A 16,162-nucleotide genomic window follows, 5' to 3' on the forward strand; every position below is an offset into this window, starting at 1 on the left:
TCCTGCATGCCGCAGAACAGCTGGGCCTGTGAGCCATGGCCGCTGAGCCTGTGTGGCCGGAGCCTGTGCTCCGCAACGGGAGAGGCCACAACAGTGAGAGGCCTGCGTACCGCAAAAAAAAAAAAAAAAAAAAATTTTTTTGCTTTCATTTTATTTAGTATCCAAGGACACACACACATAAATATATATAATCTTTAGTATGGTACTCCTGCCCTCAACTGTGCCTAGTGATCCCTAGCTAAGGGACCCTCTGTTTTACCTTCTCCAGAGAAAAAAGATTCCAGTCTTGGGGGATGGTCATGGGTGGGGATCCAGGGATCCATTTGCTTCTTTTTTTTTTTAAATTTAATTAATTAATTTTTGGCTGCCTTGGGTCTTCATTGCTGCGCGTGGGCTTTCTCTAGTTGCAGTGAGTGGGGGCTACTCTTGTTGCAGTGTGCAGGCTTCTCATTGCGGTGGCTTCTCTTGTGTGGCTCGTGGGCTCTAGAGCGCAGGCTCAATATTTGTGGCTCACAGGCTTAGTTGCTCCGTGGCATGTGGGATCTTCCCAGACCAGGGTTCGAACCTGTTGCGTGCATTGGCAGGCGGACTCTTAACCACTGCACCACCAGGGAAGCCCTCCCCATTTGCTTCTTAAAAAGACTTCCATTTGGTCTTTTTTTTTAATTCCTACTTTCACCCCCCCACTTCTAGATGTGCTTGGTGCTGCCCATTCCTGAGCCTTTTTTCCTGTGATATGACCTAGGTTGCATTTCAGCCTTCCCCTGTGCCAACTTAGGGTTTAGCTTTCTTGGATCTGCTAAGTTAGCTACCACTTGCCCATTTGCTTTTCTGCTTCCAACATTTTGTTGCCATTGTCTCCTTTCCCATTCTTTGTCCCTGTGGTTTTATGCCCTTAAAAGATGTCTCTGTAACTGTCCTTTCACTGGGATTCGGGGAGAAAGCAGAGGCCAGAGTCTGCATCCAACCATTCAACTTGTTATCTTTCATTGGCAACCTCCAGGTCCTAGCATATTCTTTAGCATATAAGTGCCCAATAAATATTTGTGGGCTGAATGGAGTGTTAGAGTCATTGTCGTTCCCATCTTTGGTAACCAAAAGGTGAGAGCCCTTTAAATTGAGATCTCCTGAGTTATGACATTTACTGCTTCTCACTTCCTAAGTTCACAAGCCCATCTGAATTATATACTAGGCAACACTGTGTAGTGAAAAAATTTGGAAGTGAGTGGGCTCTGCTCACCAATTGTGTGGCCTGGGACTACCAGTCTGAAACCTTAGTCTGGTCTTCTGTAAAATGGGAATAACAGTTTCAAGTGCCTTCCTCAGTGTCTAAAGCATGGTAAGCTCTAGATATTTGTGGTGTGGGAGGGTTCAATACCAAAGGGACAATTCTTAGAAAGTCGGTGTTTTACTTAAGCTTAAAACTATCCTTTACACTTGAATTGCAAATTGGTCCCTAATTAATGCCCTTCAGTGCAAAAATCTGTGCTTAACCTGCCTTGGTGATTAGGCAGAGATTGCAAAACCTTTTCAGCTAAGAGAGGAAACTAATGTTAGTCACCGAGGGTCTCCTGTGGGCTAGCTCCCATTCTCCGTCAGGCCGGTGGATCCAGAGCGTACATTGGGAGTTATTCACAAATACTGCCGCCTGTCTGTCTTACAGACCCAGTACTAAGCGACCTCACTCACCCCGACTTCTCACCCCTGTCCCGTTCAGTCCCTGACTTCAGTACTGGTTTGTTGCCCAGTGTGGGAGCCCAGACACTTAGCCCCCTCTTGTCAAACAGTCCAAGTCAGGCCCACCCTGGGCCCCGTACTGTTTCCAGCACGGGGGTCGCACAGCACACCTTGGTCTTCACCGATAAGTCCCCTGGCCTACCTGAAGAAGACCCCACTTCCTCCAGGGAAGAAACGGAGGCAGCGCTCTGGGAAAGCAGCTCCGTGCCCCCTAGGTCCACCTCGACCCTCCGTCAACCCCCATTTTCCCTGCTCCCCACTACCCCTCTTTCCCCGACCTTCGCCCTCCCACGCTACGATCGCCTGGCGCGCAGCCGCGGCCCCGACCCCCGCGCGTACTCAGGTGAGGGCGGAGCCAGAGGCCCTGGCGCCCCGCCCCGCTCCGCCCCGCCCTCCCGAGGCCCCGCAGCGCGGGCTGCCACCTCCACCCGCGGGAGCCGCGGAGCGCCGCCGAGCGGCCGGCGGGCGGGCACTCGCTCCGCCCCCTCCCGGCTGGCCGCGCCGGCTCCCGCCTCCTTCCCTCTCCGCCAGCTCCCGCCTCCCTCCCTTTCCGCTGCCGAGGCGGCGGGAGCCGAGCCCGAGCGGACCGAGCCGCGGCCGCAGCCGGGCGGCGGGCGCAGAGGCGGCGGCGCCGGCGGTGCGGGCAGTTAGTCGTCGGCGGCGGCGGCGGCGATGCGGCGGCCCCGCTGAGCCCGCTAGCTCCGGACGCCTGAGGCCAGCCGCGCAAGGCGGCCCGGGCCGGGCGGGAGCATGCGGAGCGGCGAGGAGCTGGACGGCTTCGAGGGCGAGGCCTCGAGCACCTCCATGATCTCGGGCGCCAGCAGTCCGTACCAGCCCACCACCGAGCCGGTGAGCCAGCGCCGCGGGCTGGCTGGCCTGCGCTGCGACCCGGACTACCTGCGCGGCGCGTTTGGCTGCCTCAAGGTCGCCCAAGTGGTAGGTGCCGGGCGGGGCCCCAGGTGCCGGCGGGCGGCCTAGCCGCGCGCCTTCCCTCCCTGCTCCCGCTTCAGGGGGCGCAGGCCCGGCCGGCCTCCACCGCGCACTCGCTTCCCATGGCCCCAGTCCTTGCGCTCCCTCTCCTTCGCTGGGCCCCCGTGCCGCCCTCCCGCCTCCCCTGGGGACCCTGCCGCCTCAGGTGTGCGCCTTCTACCTGAACACCTGCCCCCGGGCCTTTCTGTCTACTCCAGCCTTCGCTGTCGCGAGCCTCTTTCACTGTTGGGTTTGGTGGTGAGCGAAACCCGGCCGCGGTCATGCTGTCCCCTGGGTACTGCTGGTCATAGCAACTTGTGTTAGGTGTTCGGGGCCCGCACATCCTCCACTCCTCCGGATGGTCCTCGTTTGTCTCGGCTTCCACCACTGGGGACTGTGGCTCGGTTTCTTCCCCGGCGCCCAGCACAGTGCTGGGCATATGGTAGACGCTCAAATAAATGTTGAATGGAGGCATGTAGTCCAGATGCATTGGGGGAGCCCAGATCTGCCCAGAGTCTCCAGTTTATGCTGCAGAGGTTTTGTTTGTTTTTTGTTATTTATTTATTTATGGCAGCATTGGGTCTTCGTTGCTGCACGGGGGCTTTCTGTAGTTGCAGTGAGTGGGAGCTACTCTTTGTTGCGTTTCACGGGCTTCTCATTGCGGTGGCTTCTCTTGTTGCGGAGCACGGGCTCCAGGCACTCGGGCTTCAGTAGTTGTGGCACGTGGGCTCGATAGTTGTGGCTCCCGGGCTCTAGAGTGCAGGCTCAGTAGTTGTGGTGCACGGGCTTAGTTGCTCTACGGCATGTGGGATCTTACTGGACCAGGGCTCGAACCAGTGTCCCCTGCATTGGCAGGCGGATTCTTAACCACTGGCCACCAAGGAAGTCCCTGCTGCAGAGGTTTTGATTCCTTCTAATTAGCCCAGAAGGTAGAACCGGCATCCCTGAATCCTCCGCCCCAGCACGGTGGCTGGCATTGCCCAGTTGGTACCCAGAGTTAAATCACTATGGGAGGGCAGCCAGGTTTGGAGGTAACAGAAACAGAGAACTTTCTTTTGGGCTTGTCTATGGTAGAGCTCATTTCTCAGAATTCTTATTTTTAGCTTTCAGGGTGTTCAGGGCAGGGGCCTGTCCCCTCTGCCCCTCTTTTGTGGTTTTCTAACAGGCCTCTTTGGTTTGTTACTTAGCTCTGCTGTGGATAGAGCATACTCCAGTTCGGAAAAAACTGTCCCTATATCCCCTGACACAGGTAGGCCTTTCTCTGAGGCCTGGCAGCGACTTCTCATCTAGAGAAGCCATTTGCACAGAGGTGCAATGTATGTGCATTTTGTTTCTTCCAAGCATTGGTCTTCTTGTGCTTACTTGAGTACATAGATAAAGGTTCCTTGGGAATCATTTAATGTGTGGATATCCTTTAAATAAAGGTCTCAGTGTTTGTAAATTGCAGAATCATAGACTGTTCTCGCTCTCTCGCTCGGGTGAAAGGCTTGTTCTGCTGATTGCAGGAGGGTGTTTTTGAAGGGCTCTCAGGAAAGACAAACGGAGCAGGTTATTCCTCTCTAGAATTTTAAACTGACCTTATCTGGTAAAGTGGAATGTTCCAAGAGATATATTTGTTCTGTAGTTAGGCATTGTTGTTAGCAAAGTGAATGGAGGAGTGGGGGAGGTGTATAACTGCCTTTAAAAAGAGGCAGCTAGCTGATGTTTGAGTACAGCACTGATAATCAGAAGTGAATTAAAGAGCAGGATGGGAGGCAACCTGGGCCCAGGTGGAATTTAGGGCCTTGTTAAGTACCTTGTTTTGTTTACTCTGGACTTTTGAAAGTACATAGAGCTTGCCATTCAAAAGATCTGATAAAAGAATGAAATCCAGTAGTTTATATAAAATGTTAGATATCACCTAATTGTTGGAATTTTGTCACCTAAAGCCAGAAATGGAAGCCAGTGGTATTTATCACTGCCTTTTCGTAAGGTGCTGTTTTTTTTTTTTTTTTTTTTTTTGTAGAGCTTTACTTTTCATCTGGAAGAACTTTGGGGCCCAGCCCCTAAAATCTCGCCTAACTCTTGTCTTTTGTCTAATCTCTAGAATTTAAACAGCGAGAGGTTATGTTATGTGTGGGTGAGTGAAGGATGGGGACCTGCTTGAAGGGTATGGCAACGTGAAACAGTTCCATGCATTTAGCTTTTCAGCCTTGTTAAAAAAAAAAATCAGGGTTTTTAGGGGGAAGAACCACCACAAAACTTCAAGATAGTGGACTCTCAACTTAAACTGGAAAAGAAGACAAGAGTCGTTATGAAGATATTTCTTTTTGTTTTTGGCCATGCCGTGGGGCATCTTAGTTCTCCGACCAGGGATCAAACCTGTGCCCCTTGCCTCGGAAGCATGGAGTCCTGTCCACTGCACCGCCAGGGAAGTCCCTGAAGATATTTCTAAGATGTTACAAAGCTCAGAATCCCATCAAGAAATATGTCTAATATAAGTTCTAATTCTAATATAAGTTTTTGAGAAAAAATTTGACTTTTTTTCGTTTCAGGTTTTAGAGACATTTTTTGTGGTTTGTGGCCTATTGCCACCTGCAGGTCCTTGCTCCAAGTGTGGTCAGCTGCATTGCCAGCACCTGAGAGCTTATTAGAAATGCAGAATCAGAGGCCTAACCCCAGACTTTCTGAATCATAATCTGCAGTTTAGCAAGATTCTCCGGGAGATTCTCGTGCACATTAAAGTTTGAGACTTACCTTTCTGTATCATTTTAGTGTTAAAACCTTACACAGTACTAGCAATCAGTTGTCTATCAGAACCGTAAATAGTCAACCTCAAAGCTGAGGTTTTTCTGTAAAATGAGCCTATATCTCTCAAAAAGGATTAAGAGAATGAGGTAGTATGTAGAAATTAGCACCTAGTTTATTAGGCGCTTAGTTAGTGTGTAATAAAACGTCAGTTGTCACTGTTGCTAACTAATACTTCCTGCCTTTAAAGAAACTTGGTGAAAATGCCACCCCCAAATTATAATTATATATTTTATAATTATAATTTTATAATTATATATATTTGAATTAAAGACAGTTTACTTCCTAGTGATTTAAAAGTTAAATCGATATTTTAAATGGAATGCTATTTGATAGTAAAACTAATCTGAAATATTATGGAAATTAATCAATGCATTTTCATAGATTATATCTTTTTAAAAATCAATTTATTTTTGGCTGCATTGGGTCTTCGTTGCTGCGCATGGCCTTTCTCTAGTTGTGGCGAGCGGGGGCTACTCTTTGTTGAGGTGCACGGGCTTCTCACTGTGGGGGCTTCTCTTGTTGCCGAGCATGGGCTCTAGGCGCATGGGCTTCAGTAGTTGTGGCTCGCGGTCTCTAGGGCGCTGGCTCAGTAGTTGTGGCGCACAGCCTTAGTTGCCCCGAGGCATGTGGGCTCGAACCCGTGTCCCCTGCATTGGCAGGCGGATTCTTAACCACTGTGCCACCAGGGAAGTCCTAGATTATATGTTTTAAAAATGAAACTCGGGGCTTCTCTGGTGGCGCAGTGGTTGAGAGTCCGCCTGCCGATTCAGGGAACACGGGTTTGTGCCCCGGTCCGGGAGGGTCCCGCGTGCCACGGAGCGGCTGGGCCCGTGAGCCATGGCCGCTGAGCCTGCGCGTCCGGAGCCTGTGCTCTGCAACGGGAGAGGCCACAACAGTGAGAGGCCCGCGTACCGCAAAAAAAAGAAAAGAAACTCATACCTATTTCTTAGTTGGGGAGAGTATCTCCTGTGGTTATTTCAAACAATATAAATGTACTTTTTGTAGGAAAAGAGTTGGTTTAAGCTATTGATTTAAATACCTTCTTCTTTCTTTTGAATGTGGATTCTGTGAGCGCTTATTGGTTTTTATCTCTCAGACATCATTTAATGAAATAGTTAATGTGGGCCTTTTTTTTTTTTTTTTTTGCGGTACGCGGGCCTCTCACTGCTGTGGCCTCTCCCGTTGCGCAGCGCAGGCCCAGCAGCCATGGCTCACGGGCCCAGCCACTACGCGGCATGTGGGATCCTCCTGGACTGGGGCGCGAACCCGCGTCCCCTGCATCGGCAGGCGGACTCCCAACCACTGCGCCACCAGGGAAGCCCAGGGGCCTTTTGTTTATTGTTTGGTTTTGATTTTTTTTCCAAAGCACTTGGTTGAAAGAAGAATTTTGCTCTTGGGATTGGGGTGGGGCGTACTATCGCTTATACCATGATGTTAGGACAGTGTCAGAAGAGGACAGGACCTAGATGGGACAACTTTCTGAATCACAACAGCAGGCATCATTAATGAGTGCTTACTCTACTGTTATCACCTTTATTTTATGGTTGAGAAAGTTAGAGGCACCGAGGTCATGACTCGTTTAAGGTCACGTGGCTAGTGGTTGGTGGAGCTGGGATTTGAATCCAGGTGGTGTGCTCTTTCCTGCCTCCTGAACACATCATTTTGAGTTGTTCCACAGAGCAGAGGAGACCTTGACTCCAAGGACATTTCTGAGGTCTTTGGTCAGCCTGGTGACTTTTTGGGTGACTTTTACGTGCTGAAGTGATACACTTAACAAGGGTTTTGATTTCTCAGTGGCCATTGCGCTGTCCCTAGGTGTGCAGTTCCTGTTCCTCACCCAGCAGACCTGCCACTTTCTGCCTTGAGGGGATAGGCCTTCTCAAAAGAGCCAAGAGCAGAATCAGCTTTCAAGATCCAAAAACACCTCTCAAGGAGCTCTTTTGCTTCTGATCCCTTTCTTTTTTTTTCTTTTTTGTTTACATTTATTTTATTTTATTTTTTGGCCGCGCCCCGTGGCATGTGGGATCTTAGATCCCTGACCAGGGATCGAACCTGAGTCCCCTGCAGTGGGAGTTCAGAGTCTTAACCACTGGACCACCAGGGAAGTCCCTGGATCCCTTTCTTGAGCCCCTCCCACGACTGATTGACCTTCTGACATTGCATTGCATTTGTTTAGGACTTTTTTTTTTTTTTTTTTTTGTGTGGCCTCTCCCATTGCAGAGCACAGGTTCCGGACGCAGGCTCAGAGGCCATGGCTCATGGGCCCAGCCGCTCTGCGGCATGTGGGATCTTCCCAGACCGCTCTGCGGCATGTGGGATCTTCCCAGACCGGGGCACAAACCCGCGTCCTCTGCATCGTCAGGTGGACTCTCAACCACTGCGCCACCAGGGAAGCCCTAGGACTATTTTTTAAACAAAGTTGGGTAATAGGTGATGTTTAAATTCAAATTTTAGCTCTGCTGATCTCCTTGAAATCTCTTAACCCCATTGTTTCTTGGCTTCCTCCGTAGTAGAATGTGAGTGGTAATGACTGAGCATTTTAGGAATTGTAAGAACTAAATGGTTAATGTTTGACAGGTGCTTTCTTAGGTAACTCAAAGACAGATGTGAGCGTTTGCATTTCAGGGTTGGGTGATAAGTATCTTTTATTTGATGGAAACTGTCAGTTTTTCATCGCATGCTGGTGAGCACTTCCCTCACCTTTCTGGCTTTCTTGGGCTATACAGAAGCAGGGCAGGGGCGTGCACAGAATGGCCAGTGAAGTAGTTTCACTGCATTGGATTCTCACTTCTACCTTAAGGTGGCTCCTTATAAAACAGTCCCATTTTCCTTTGGGCAGTTTGTTATCTTTGGGAGTTGTCTTCCTGGTCAAAAACTTGAAGTCAAATAAATTCTAGCAGAATTTAAGCAAAGATTAAAACCACTCTTAAGTTTTTATGATGATTAAAAATAGTAAAATTATCATCCAAGACCTCATGAAAGTGTCTAGTACACATCTGTTTTATAAAACCAGACAAAGATGGTTCAAGAAAAGAAAGCTTCAGACCTCATCCTCATGAACATCATCCTCATGAACAAAGGCACAAAAATCCTCAACGAACTACTAGGAAATCTAGGAAATCGAATCCAGCAATGTTATGTAAAAAGAATAGTACAGGACAATCATTGTGACTTATCCCAGGAAGAAAAGGCTGGTTCAGTTTTCCAAAATCAGGAGATATAATCCGCCATACTAACAGTTTAAAGCACAAAAAGCACTTGATTATGTCAGGGGATGCAGAAAAGAACTTTTGACAGAATTCAACATTCATTCACGATAAATGTGGCCAAGGAGACTAGTAAGATAAGGGAACTGCCTCAACCTGGAAAAGGGCATCTGCCAGAAATCTACAGCTAACATACTTAGTGGTGAAAATACTTTCCCCTTAAGATGGGGAGCAAGGCAATGATGTCTGTTCTCACCACATGTCTCTTCTGTCTTCCACATCCTACTGGAAGTGCTAGCCAGTGCAAGAAAAATAAATAGAAGGCATTCAGACTGGAAAGAAAGAAAAACTCCCTATTTGCAGATGGCATGATTGTCTATGTAGACAATCCCATGGAAATCTATAAAAAAGCTCCTAGGACTAATGTGTGAGTCAGCAAGGTGGTAGCATACAAGGTCAACACACAAAAATCAATCATATTTTTATATCCTAGCAATCAGTCATTGGAAACTGAAATTGAAAAAAAAAAAGCAACCCATATCAGTTATGATAGCTCTAAAAAGAATGAAATACTTAGGGCTAAATCTAACAAAACATGTACAGGATCTACATGCTGAAAACTACAAAACACCGAAGAAGGAAATCAAAGACCACTGAAATAAGTGGGCAGACATACTGTGCTCATGGATTGGAAGATTCAATATAGTTATTAAAATATCACTTCTTGGGCTTCCCTGGTGGCGCAGTGGTTGAGAATCCACCTACCAATGCAGGGGACATGCGTTTGACCCTGGTCGGGAAAAATCCCACATGCTGCGCCACAACTACCGAGCCTGTGCTCTAGAGCCCGCGAGCCACAACTACTGAGCCTGCGTGCTGCAACTACTGAGCCCATGCGCCTAGAGCCTGTGCTCCGCAACAAGAGAAGCCACCACAGTGAGAAGCCCGCACACCGCAACGAAGAGTAGCCCCCGCTCACCGCGACTAGAGAAAGCCCGCATGCAGCAACGAAGACCCAATGCAGCCAAAAATAAATTAAAAAAAATATATAAAAGCTTTAAAAAAATAAATTAAAAAAATATGTATCGCTTCTCCACAGATTGATCTGTAGGTTTAACACTATCCCAAAATCCCAGCAAGACTTTTTTAGATAGAGAAGCTGATTCTAAAATTGATATGGAAAGTCAGGTTAGCCAGGCAGAGGGATGATGAAGGATTGGTTTTGAGGGCAGAGGGAACAACACAACATGAAGATAGAACATGGAGTTTAGGGGGGTGTGTGTGTGTGTGTGTTGGGGGCTGGGATGGGGAGGGGCTCTGAGAGTATGGACTTTATGTCTCTTATCACCATGAGACTTTTGGCCAGTTGCTTGTTCACTTCAGGACACAAGCAGGTCTCCTTATTTGTAAATCAGGGCTGATGAGAGTGTTACTGGCACCTGTGAGCCTTCCATACAAAGTCCTTAGCAAAGTGTCTCTCACATGGAAGTCACACCAACCTGTTACCACTATCGAATATCTCTGGAATGGTACAAATTGGGAAACTGGGTGACCAAGGGTCAGGGTGGAAGGGAGATTTATTTTTCACTGTATTTGAATGGTATACCACATGCAGATATCTTCTATTCAAAAATTCCCAAAGCATCAGCTGTTACTAGCTCTACCTTAGTATAGGTTAGCCTTAAAGCTATTATACCAATCATAATCTTTAGTTAACCTTTTATTACTTTCTTACTTTTAATTTGGAGGCTCTTTTAGGGAGAATGATTTAGATAATACAGTACAGACATCTTGAAGAAACTTGAAGCTTAAAAGTTTTTTCAATCTATTTTCCTGTTTTTTTTTTTTTTAAAAAGAAACCTTCTGCACAATTGTGGGTGCTTAATAAATTTGTTGATGCTAATGAAAAAATTTCTCCCATTTGAAAGGAATCTACCCTATAGGGCTGGCTACTATAGTTAATAATACTGTATTGCAGTTGTAATTGAAAGTTGCTAAGAGAATAGATCTGATAAGCTCTCATCACAAGAAAAAAATTTTTTTAAACTATATATGGTGACGCATGTTAAATAAGACTTATTGTGATAATGTGTATATCATTATTGATACAAATATTGATATATAGAAATACTGAATCATTATGTTGTACACCTGAAACTAATGTAATGTTATATTCCAGTTATATCTCAATTAAAAAAACATTGTAACATTGAAGGAAATTAGGGAAAAAATCTTAGTCAAATGAAAACCACTTTGGAATTTTTCCCTTCCAAAGGCTGCATAAGATCCCCTGATCATGGTTTCCAATATTTTGCTATTAGGAAGGATCCTTCAGTAAATGTCCTTCATTCTTCTTTTGGATTGTGACTATTTTTTGTTAAATTTCAGGGAGTGCTATTACTAGATCAAAGGGCAATATCATTACATTTCTGAACATTAAAAAAAATATATGGACTTGGTCCTACAACATACGTAAAGGTCTCACTTTATCCCAAGTTAACAGTGTGCTTACCCACAAGAACTTACCACTGGGAAATGCTGAGTTCAGTAAGACCTTCAGGACTCCTCCTGGGTCATAGGGCCAAATTAATTTTTTCTTGGGACTTCCCTGGTGGTCCAGTGGCTAAGACTCCATGCCCCCAATTCAGGGGACCTGGGTTCAATCCTTGGTCAGGGAACTAGATCCCACATGCCGCAACTAAGAGTTCACATGCAGCAGCTAAAAGATCCTGCATACCATAAGACCTGGTGCAGCCAAAATTAAAAAAAAAATTTTTTTCTTTCTTGATAGCCCTGGAAACCTTGGTTCTTTCTTTCTTTTTTAAAAAAATTTATTTTTTCTCTTCCAGTTTTATTGAGATATATTTGACATAGACACTGTATAAGTTTAAGGTGTGCAGCATAATGATTTGACTTACATACATCATGAAATGATTACCACTATAAGTTTAGTGAACATCCACCATCTCAGATAGTTACAAAATTAAAGAAATAGAAAAAAAACTTTTTTTCCTTGTGATGAGAATAATTCTTAGGATTTACTCGCTTAACTTTCATATATAACAGCAGCAGTGTTTATTATACGCACCATGTTGTGCATCACATCCCTAGTACTTCTTTATCTTGTACCTGGAAGTTTGTACCTTGTGACCACCCTCATCCATCCCCCTCTCCCCTGCGTGCCGCCTCTGGTAACCACAATTCTGATCTCTTTTTCTATGAGTTTGATGTTGAAGTATAATTGACCTACAACACTACGTTAGTTCCTGTTATACAGCATAGCGATTTGATATTTCTGTACACCTCAAAATGATCATTGTGATGACCTTTTATCTTTTCTTTCTTTCTTTTTTTTTTTTTTTTTTTTGCGGTACGCGGGCCTCTCACTGTTGTGGCCTCTCCGTTGCGGAGCACAGGCTCCGGACGCGCAGGCTCAGCGGTCATGGCTCAGGGGCCCAGCCGCTCTGTGGCATGCGGGATCTTCCCGGACGGGGGCACGAACACGTGTCCCCTGAATCGGCAGGCGGACTCTCAACCACTGCGCCACCAGGGAAGCCCTGTCTTTTCTTTCTTTTTAAGAAATATTTATTTATTTGGCTGCGTCGGATCTTAGTTGCGGCCTGCGGGATCTTTTGTTGCGGCGCACGGGGCTTCGTTGCCCTGTGGCACGAGGGATCTTAGTTCCCCAGCCAGGGATCGAACCTGTGTCCCCTGCATTGGAAGGCGGATTCTTAACCACTCGACCACCAGGGAAGTCCCTGATGACCTTTTTTCTTAATTACAAAGTACTAAGAGCCTTTCCCAGGTCATGGCACTTAATAGGATGCTTAGAGGGGGCAAGGGCAGTGTACATGCCCTGCCAAATCCATGATGCTTCTCCCTTCTGGTAGAATGAATGGATGCTTACCTGCATGCTGGAGAGAGGCATGTTTCCAGCCTAGAGGTAGTGCTGGATTTACCTGAGATGCAGCACATATGTGATCCACCCCATTAAGGGCTGAGGTCTGTATGGCTGCCAAAGCTGATTATTTTCCATGATGGTCCATTTAGCTCCCTGAGCTGTTGAAATGACCTGGAAATAGCAGCAGTCTGGCCTTCAACCCACAGCTATCACTCACTGCCTCTTTATCCTCATTCCTGGAAGTAGCTCCGAATCCTTTTGTAGGGTGATGTCGTATTTCTTTGGAAAATAAAGTTGTTTGTTAGAGCATAGCGCAATAGTCAAAGGCCTGTAACTGTACTCATAGAGCCTAAATTTCCCCAGTCTCAATTTTCTGTGCTGTCTCAGACCATATATAAGTACATCCTACGTTTTAAAAAATTACTGTACTTTTAAATTATGAAATATTCCAAGCATTGAAATTAGAGCAGCAAGTACCATATATTGACAGTGAGTCCTGAGGTTTTTGTTTGGAAAATAAGATGATTCCTGTGTGTGCAAGAGAGGTAAAAGGCAGGGCGAGATGAACTGGGATTTGGATTCATTAGCAGGGTGAGACTTCAGAGAGTCTAGAAGGAGGAGGAAAGGCAGAGAGTAAGAGAGCAGGGCACCTCCGGACGAGGGGATGGCCTCAGCATCTTGTCTGGTGGCGAAGAGCCAGTTTAAACTTTCAAAGGCTCAGTTCAAAGTGGTCCAGAGCTGGGAACAGGCCTGCAGCTGGCTGAAGAGGGGACAGATGAGTAGAAGGGTACGGAGGTCAGAAAGTGACACCTCCTTCGGGAGAAGATCTTGCCTTTTTAGCATTTGGAAACTATCTTATTTTGAAGCGGTTTAACTTCTTGATGGGGGGGATTTTTGTGTGAAAAATTCTCACTTAAAGGCAGGGGTGGCGCCCAGCCCTCCTCTCAGCACCTCTCGTGTGTGGCCTTGTGTCCTCACATAGAATGGGGGGGTCTGCCACTGGTTTTCAGGGTGTGGGGGGGGTCCCCTGGGAGCCCTGAGTTTATTAATTTAGAAGTGGGGGTTGAGAATCAGACTGAGGGGCTGGGTACCAACTGTGTTTCAGAAAGTCTAATATAAACTGCATTAAACAGAGTAAGCCCAGTTTCTTTTTTGACTGGGGTTTTAAGGTACTGATTATTTATTTCACTTGACCAGAAGCTTTGATTAACTTTTTGAGTAACATACTCCTGCCTTAGAGTCTTTGCATCTGAGGTTTATTCTTCCATCCCCTCCACCCCTTCCCAGAAATGCCCACTTGGCCCTGTTCTTCAGAACTGCTGTCCTTCTCTTCTGCTCCAGAGACCTTCCCCGACCACCTGCCAAAAGTAGGACACTCCCCCATCCCTGCTCTTTATCCCCCTCACCCTGCTTTACTTTTCTTCTCAGCATTTACCACCCAACTAGAATACCAACTCCACGAGAGCAGAGGCTTTGTGTTTTGAGTTCCCTGAGGTATCCTCAGTGTCTAAAACAGTGCCTGGCCCATAGTGAGGCACCGAATGAACAGGTGAATACACATATCTGTTTCACAGGAGAAAGAAAAAAAATAACAGTTCATGTATTATTTAACATAGTTTGTAAGGTCAAATTATTTGAAAACATGGGATCTACAAGGGAACAATAACATTTATATATTTATAAGCAAATAAGCTTCTGGACTCTGTTGTAAGTGGAAAATATTGGGGAGAAAGTATGGAAATAAAATGCCATTGTAATGATTTTTTTCTTTTTTTAACCGTGAGTTTTAAGTGTATCTAGTGCTACTAGGAAACAGAAGCTTTTGCTTAGGAGACAGATTTTTGTAAGAGGGGAAACCATAAGAGGCTTTGCCAAGCTTTTTGCTTAGGAACGTATAAAATGAAAACCAGGGGTTCTGTAATTATTACTAAAGTTGTCTGCTTTCTGATTAACATGTTGGGGGAGAGGGTCACTGAGGATCTGCCACGTCAGTATTTTGAGAATCCTTAGAGCAGACACTTAACGTGTGTAAAGAAATCACAACTGGGATTGAGGCTGAGGGTCCTTGTGCTTGTTTTTATGGACCTCTCTGATGAAAATAAAAGAACAGCCGTTCTGTGAGGCCTGAGAAGGGAGGCCTTCATCTCCAGTGAAGATTGGAGAGGTCTGTAGGAAATACTGGAATCCAGAATTTTGTCTCTGAACATTTCAAATGATTGGTTAAATTTGGGAATTAAATGGGTTAATAAACACTTAAAATGTTCAGAGTTTCATCAAACGTGGATAGTTTTGAATGGTTTCTTTCTTGCCACTACAATTTGATGACTGGTGCAAGGGAAGCCTTCATTTTTGTGGTTTCCCGTTTATTCCAGCACAGCTATGAAAAACAGTTTAAGGCTAAAAGTTTTTTGTGCCAGTGGAAAAAAAACAAACCCCAAGGAGCAACAGCTCTTCCAGCAGTAGTTGCTTCTTTAGCTTGTCTACTTTCTCTCAACCATTTTTGGTCCAAACCCTACACATGTGTATAATTTCAGGTTGAGAGTTGGCTAGATAACTTTAGAGTTAGATCAAGGTCAGTAGCTAGATGTTGGTAAAAATTCTAACGTATTTTCCCCCTTAAAAAAAAAAATCTCTACTTCATATGTGTGTGAACGTCGAGGCTGGGCCAGATACTGTTAGACATACATAAATAGGACAAAAGTCCCTGCCTCCAAGGGGTTCACAGTCCATTTGGAGGAGGGTTTGGTATGAGGCAGAGAAAGTACACAACCTTCCTGATCACCGGAGCCAAGTGCTGTAATAGGGGTGGGGACAGTGGGCTTGGCTAGGAGGTGTGGTGTGTCCTGTGGAGAAGGAGTATACCAGGTCCTGGGAGTTGAGGGCAAGCCCAGGAAACGGGTGGGAAGGAAGTACCAGGTATGGTTCACCAGGCAGAGGTATGGAAGGGGAGGGATGAGGGGGACCCGGTTTGGGCCTGACTTGTTAGGCTAATGAATTTGGATTTTCTGAAGGAGATGAGGAACAGTCAGAGCTGTGGCTGTTGAGCAGTGTGGCTAGTATGAATTTTCAGGCGTGCATAGGTGTAAAAAACATGCTGGAGTTCAAAGAGGTAATAGGAAAAAAGCAGAATGTAAAATTACATGTTGGAATGGTGGTATTTTGGCTATATTAGGATAAATAAATTTACTATTAAAGTGAACTCTACCTTTTACTTTTTAAAATATGGCTCTTAGAAAATTTAAAATTACTTACACGGCTCACGTGTTTTTGTTGGCTGTCGCTGGGTTAGAGGGTGTGAGGACTGGCTTTGAGAAGGATGAGATGATCCAAAGCCTGCTAAGAGACTCTGAGGAGTCCAGGTGAGGATTGGGGACGGGAAGGACCGTGGCAAGTGGGAGTAAAGAGGTGGCAGTTAGGTTTATTATATTCCTTGTTTTTATTTTTCATTGTTTATTTCTCCATCAAAGAGATACTGAAGCTAACGTTTATGGCACTTTCACACGTGAGGAATCTGACCCTAGAGAAGTTGTGACTTACCTATGGCTGTCCAGTTTGTTGG

The 16,162-nt window shown here is 45.9% G+C and overlaps 1 protein-coding gene across 1 annotated transcript in view; it reads left to right on the forward strand.

The window, feature by feature from the left end:
• The first annotated feature begins 2,300 nt into the window (after positions 1 to 2,300).
• CMTM4 (CKLF like MARVEL transmembrane domain containing 4) overlaps positions 2,301 to 16,162 on the forward strand; it is a 67,788-nt gene continuing 53,926 nt past the window's right edge. Inside the window, exon 1 of the mRNA XM_027119690.1 lies at positions 2,301 to 2,673. Within this exon, the coding sequence (XP_026975491.1) occupies positions 2,488 to 2,673 (186 nt within the window). The 5' untranslated portion in view covers positions 2,301 to 2,487. The remainder of the gene's footprint in view (positions 2,674 to 16,162) is intronic.

Source organism: Aethalodelphis obliquidens, unplaced genomic scaffold (assembly GCF_003676395.1).
Source record: "Aethalodelphis obliquidens isolate GAN/ISIS:26980383/991018 unplaced genomic scaffold, ASM367639v1 scaffold20, whole genome shotgun sequence".
NCBI classification, from domain to species: domain Eukaryota; kingdom Metazoa; phylum Chordata; class Mammalia; order Artiodactyla; family Delphinidae; genus Aethalodelphis; species Aethalodelphis obliquidens.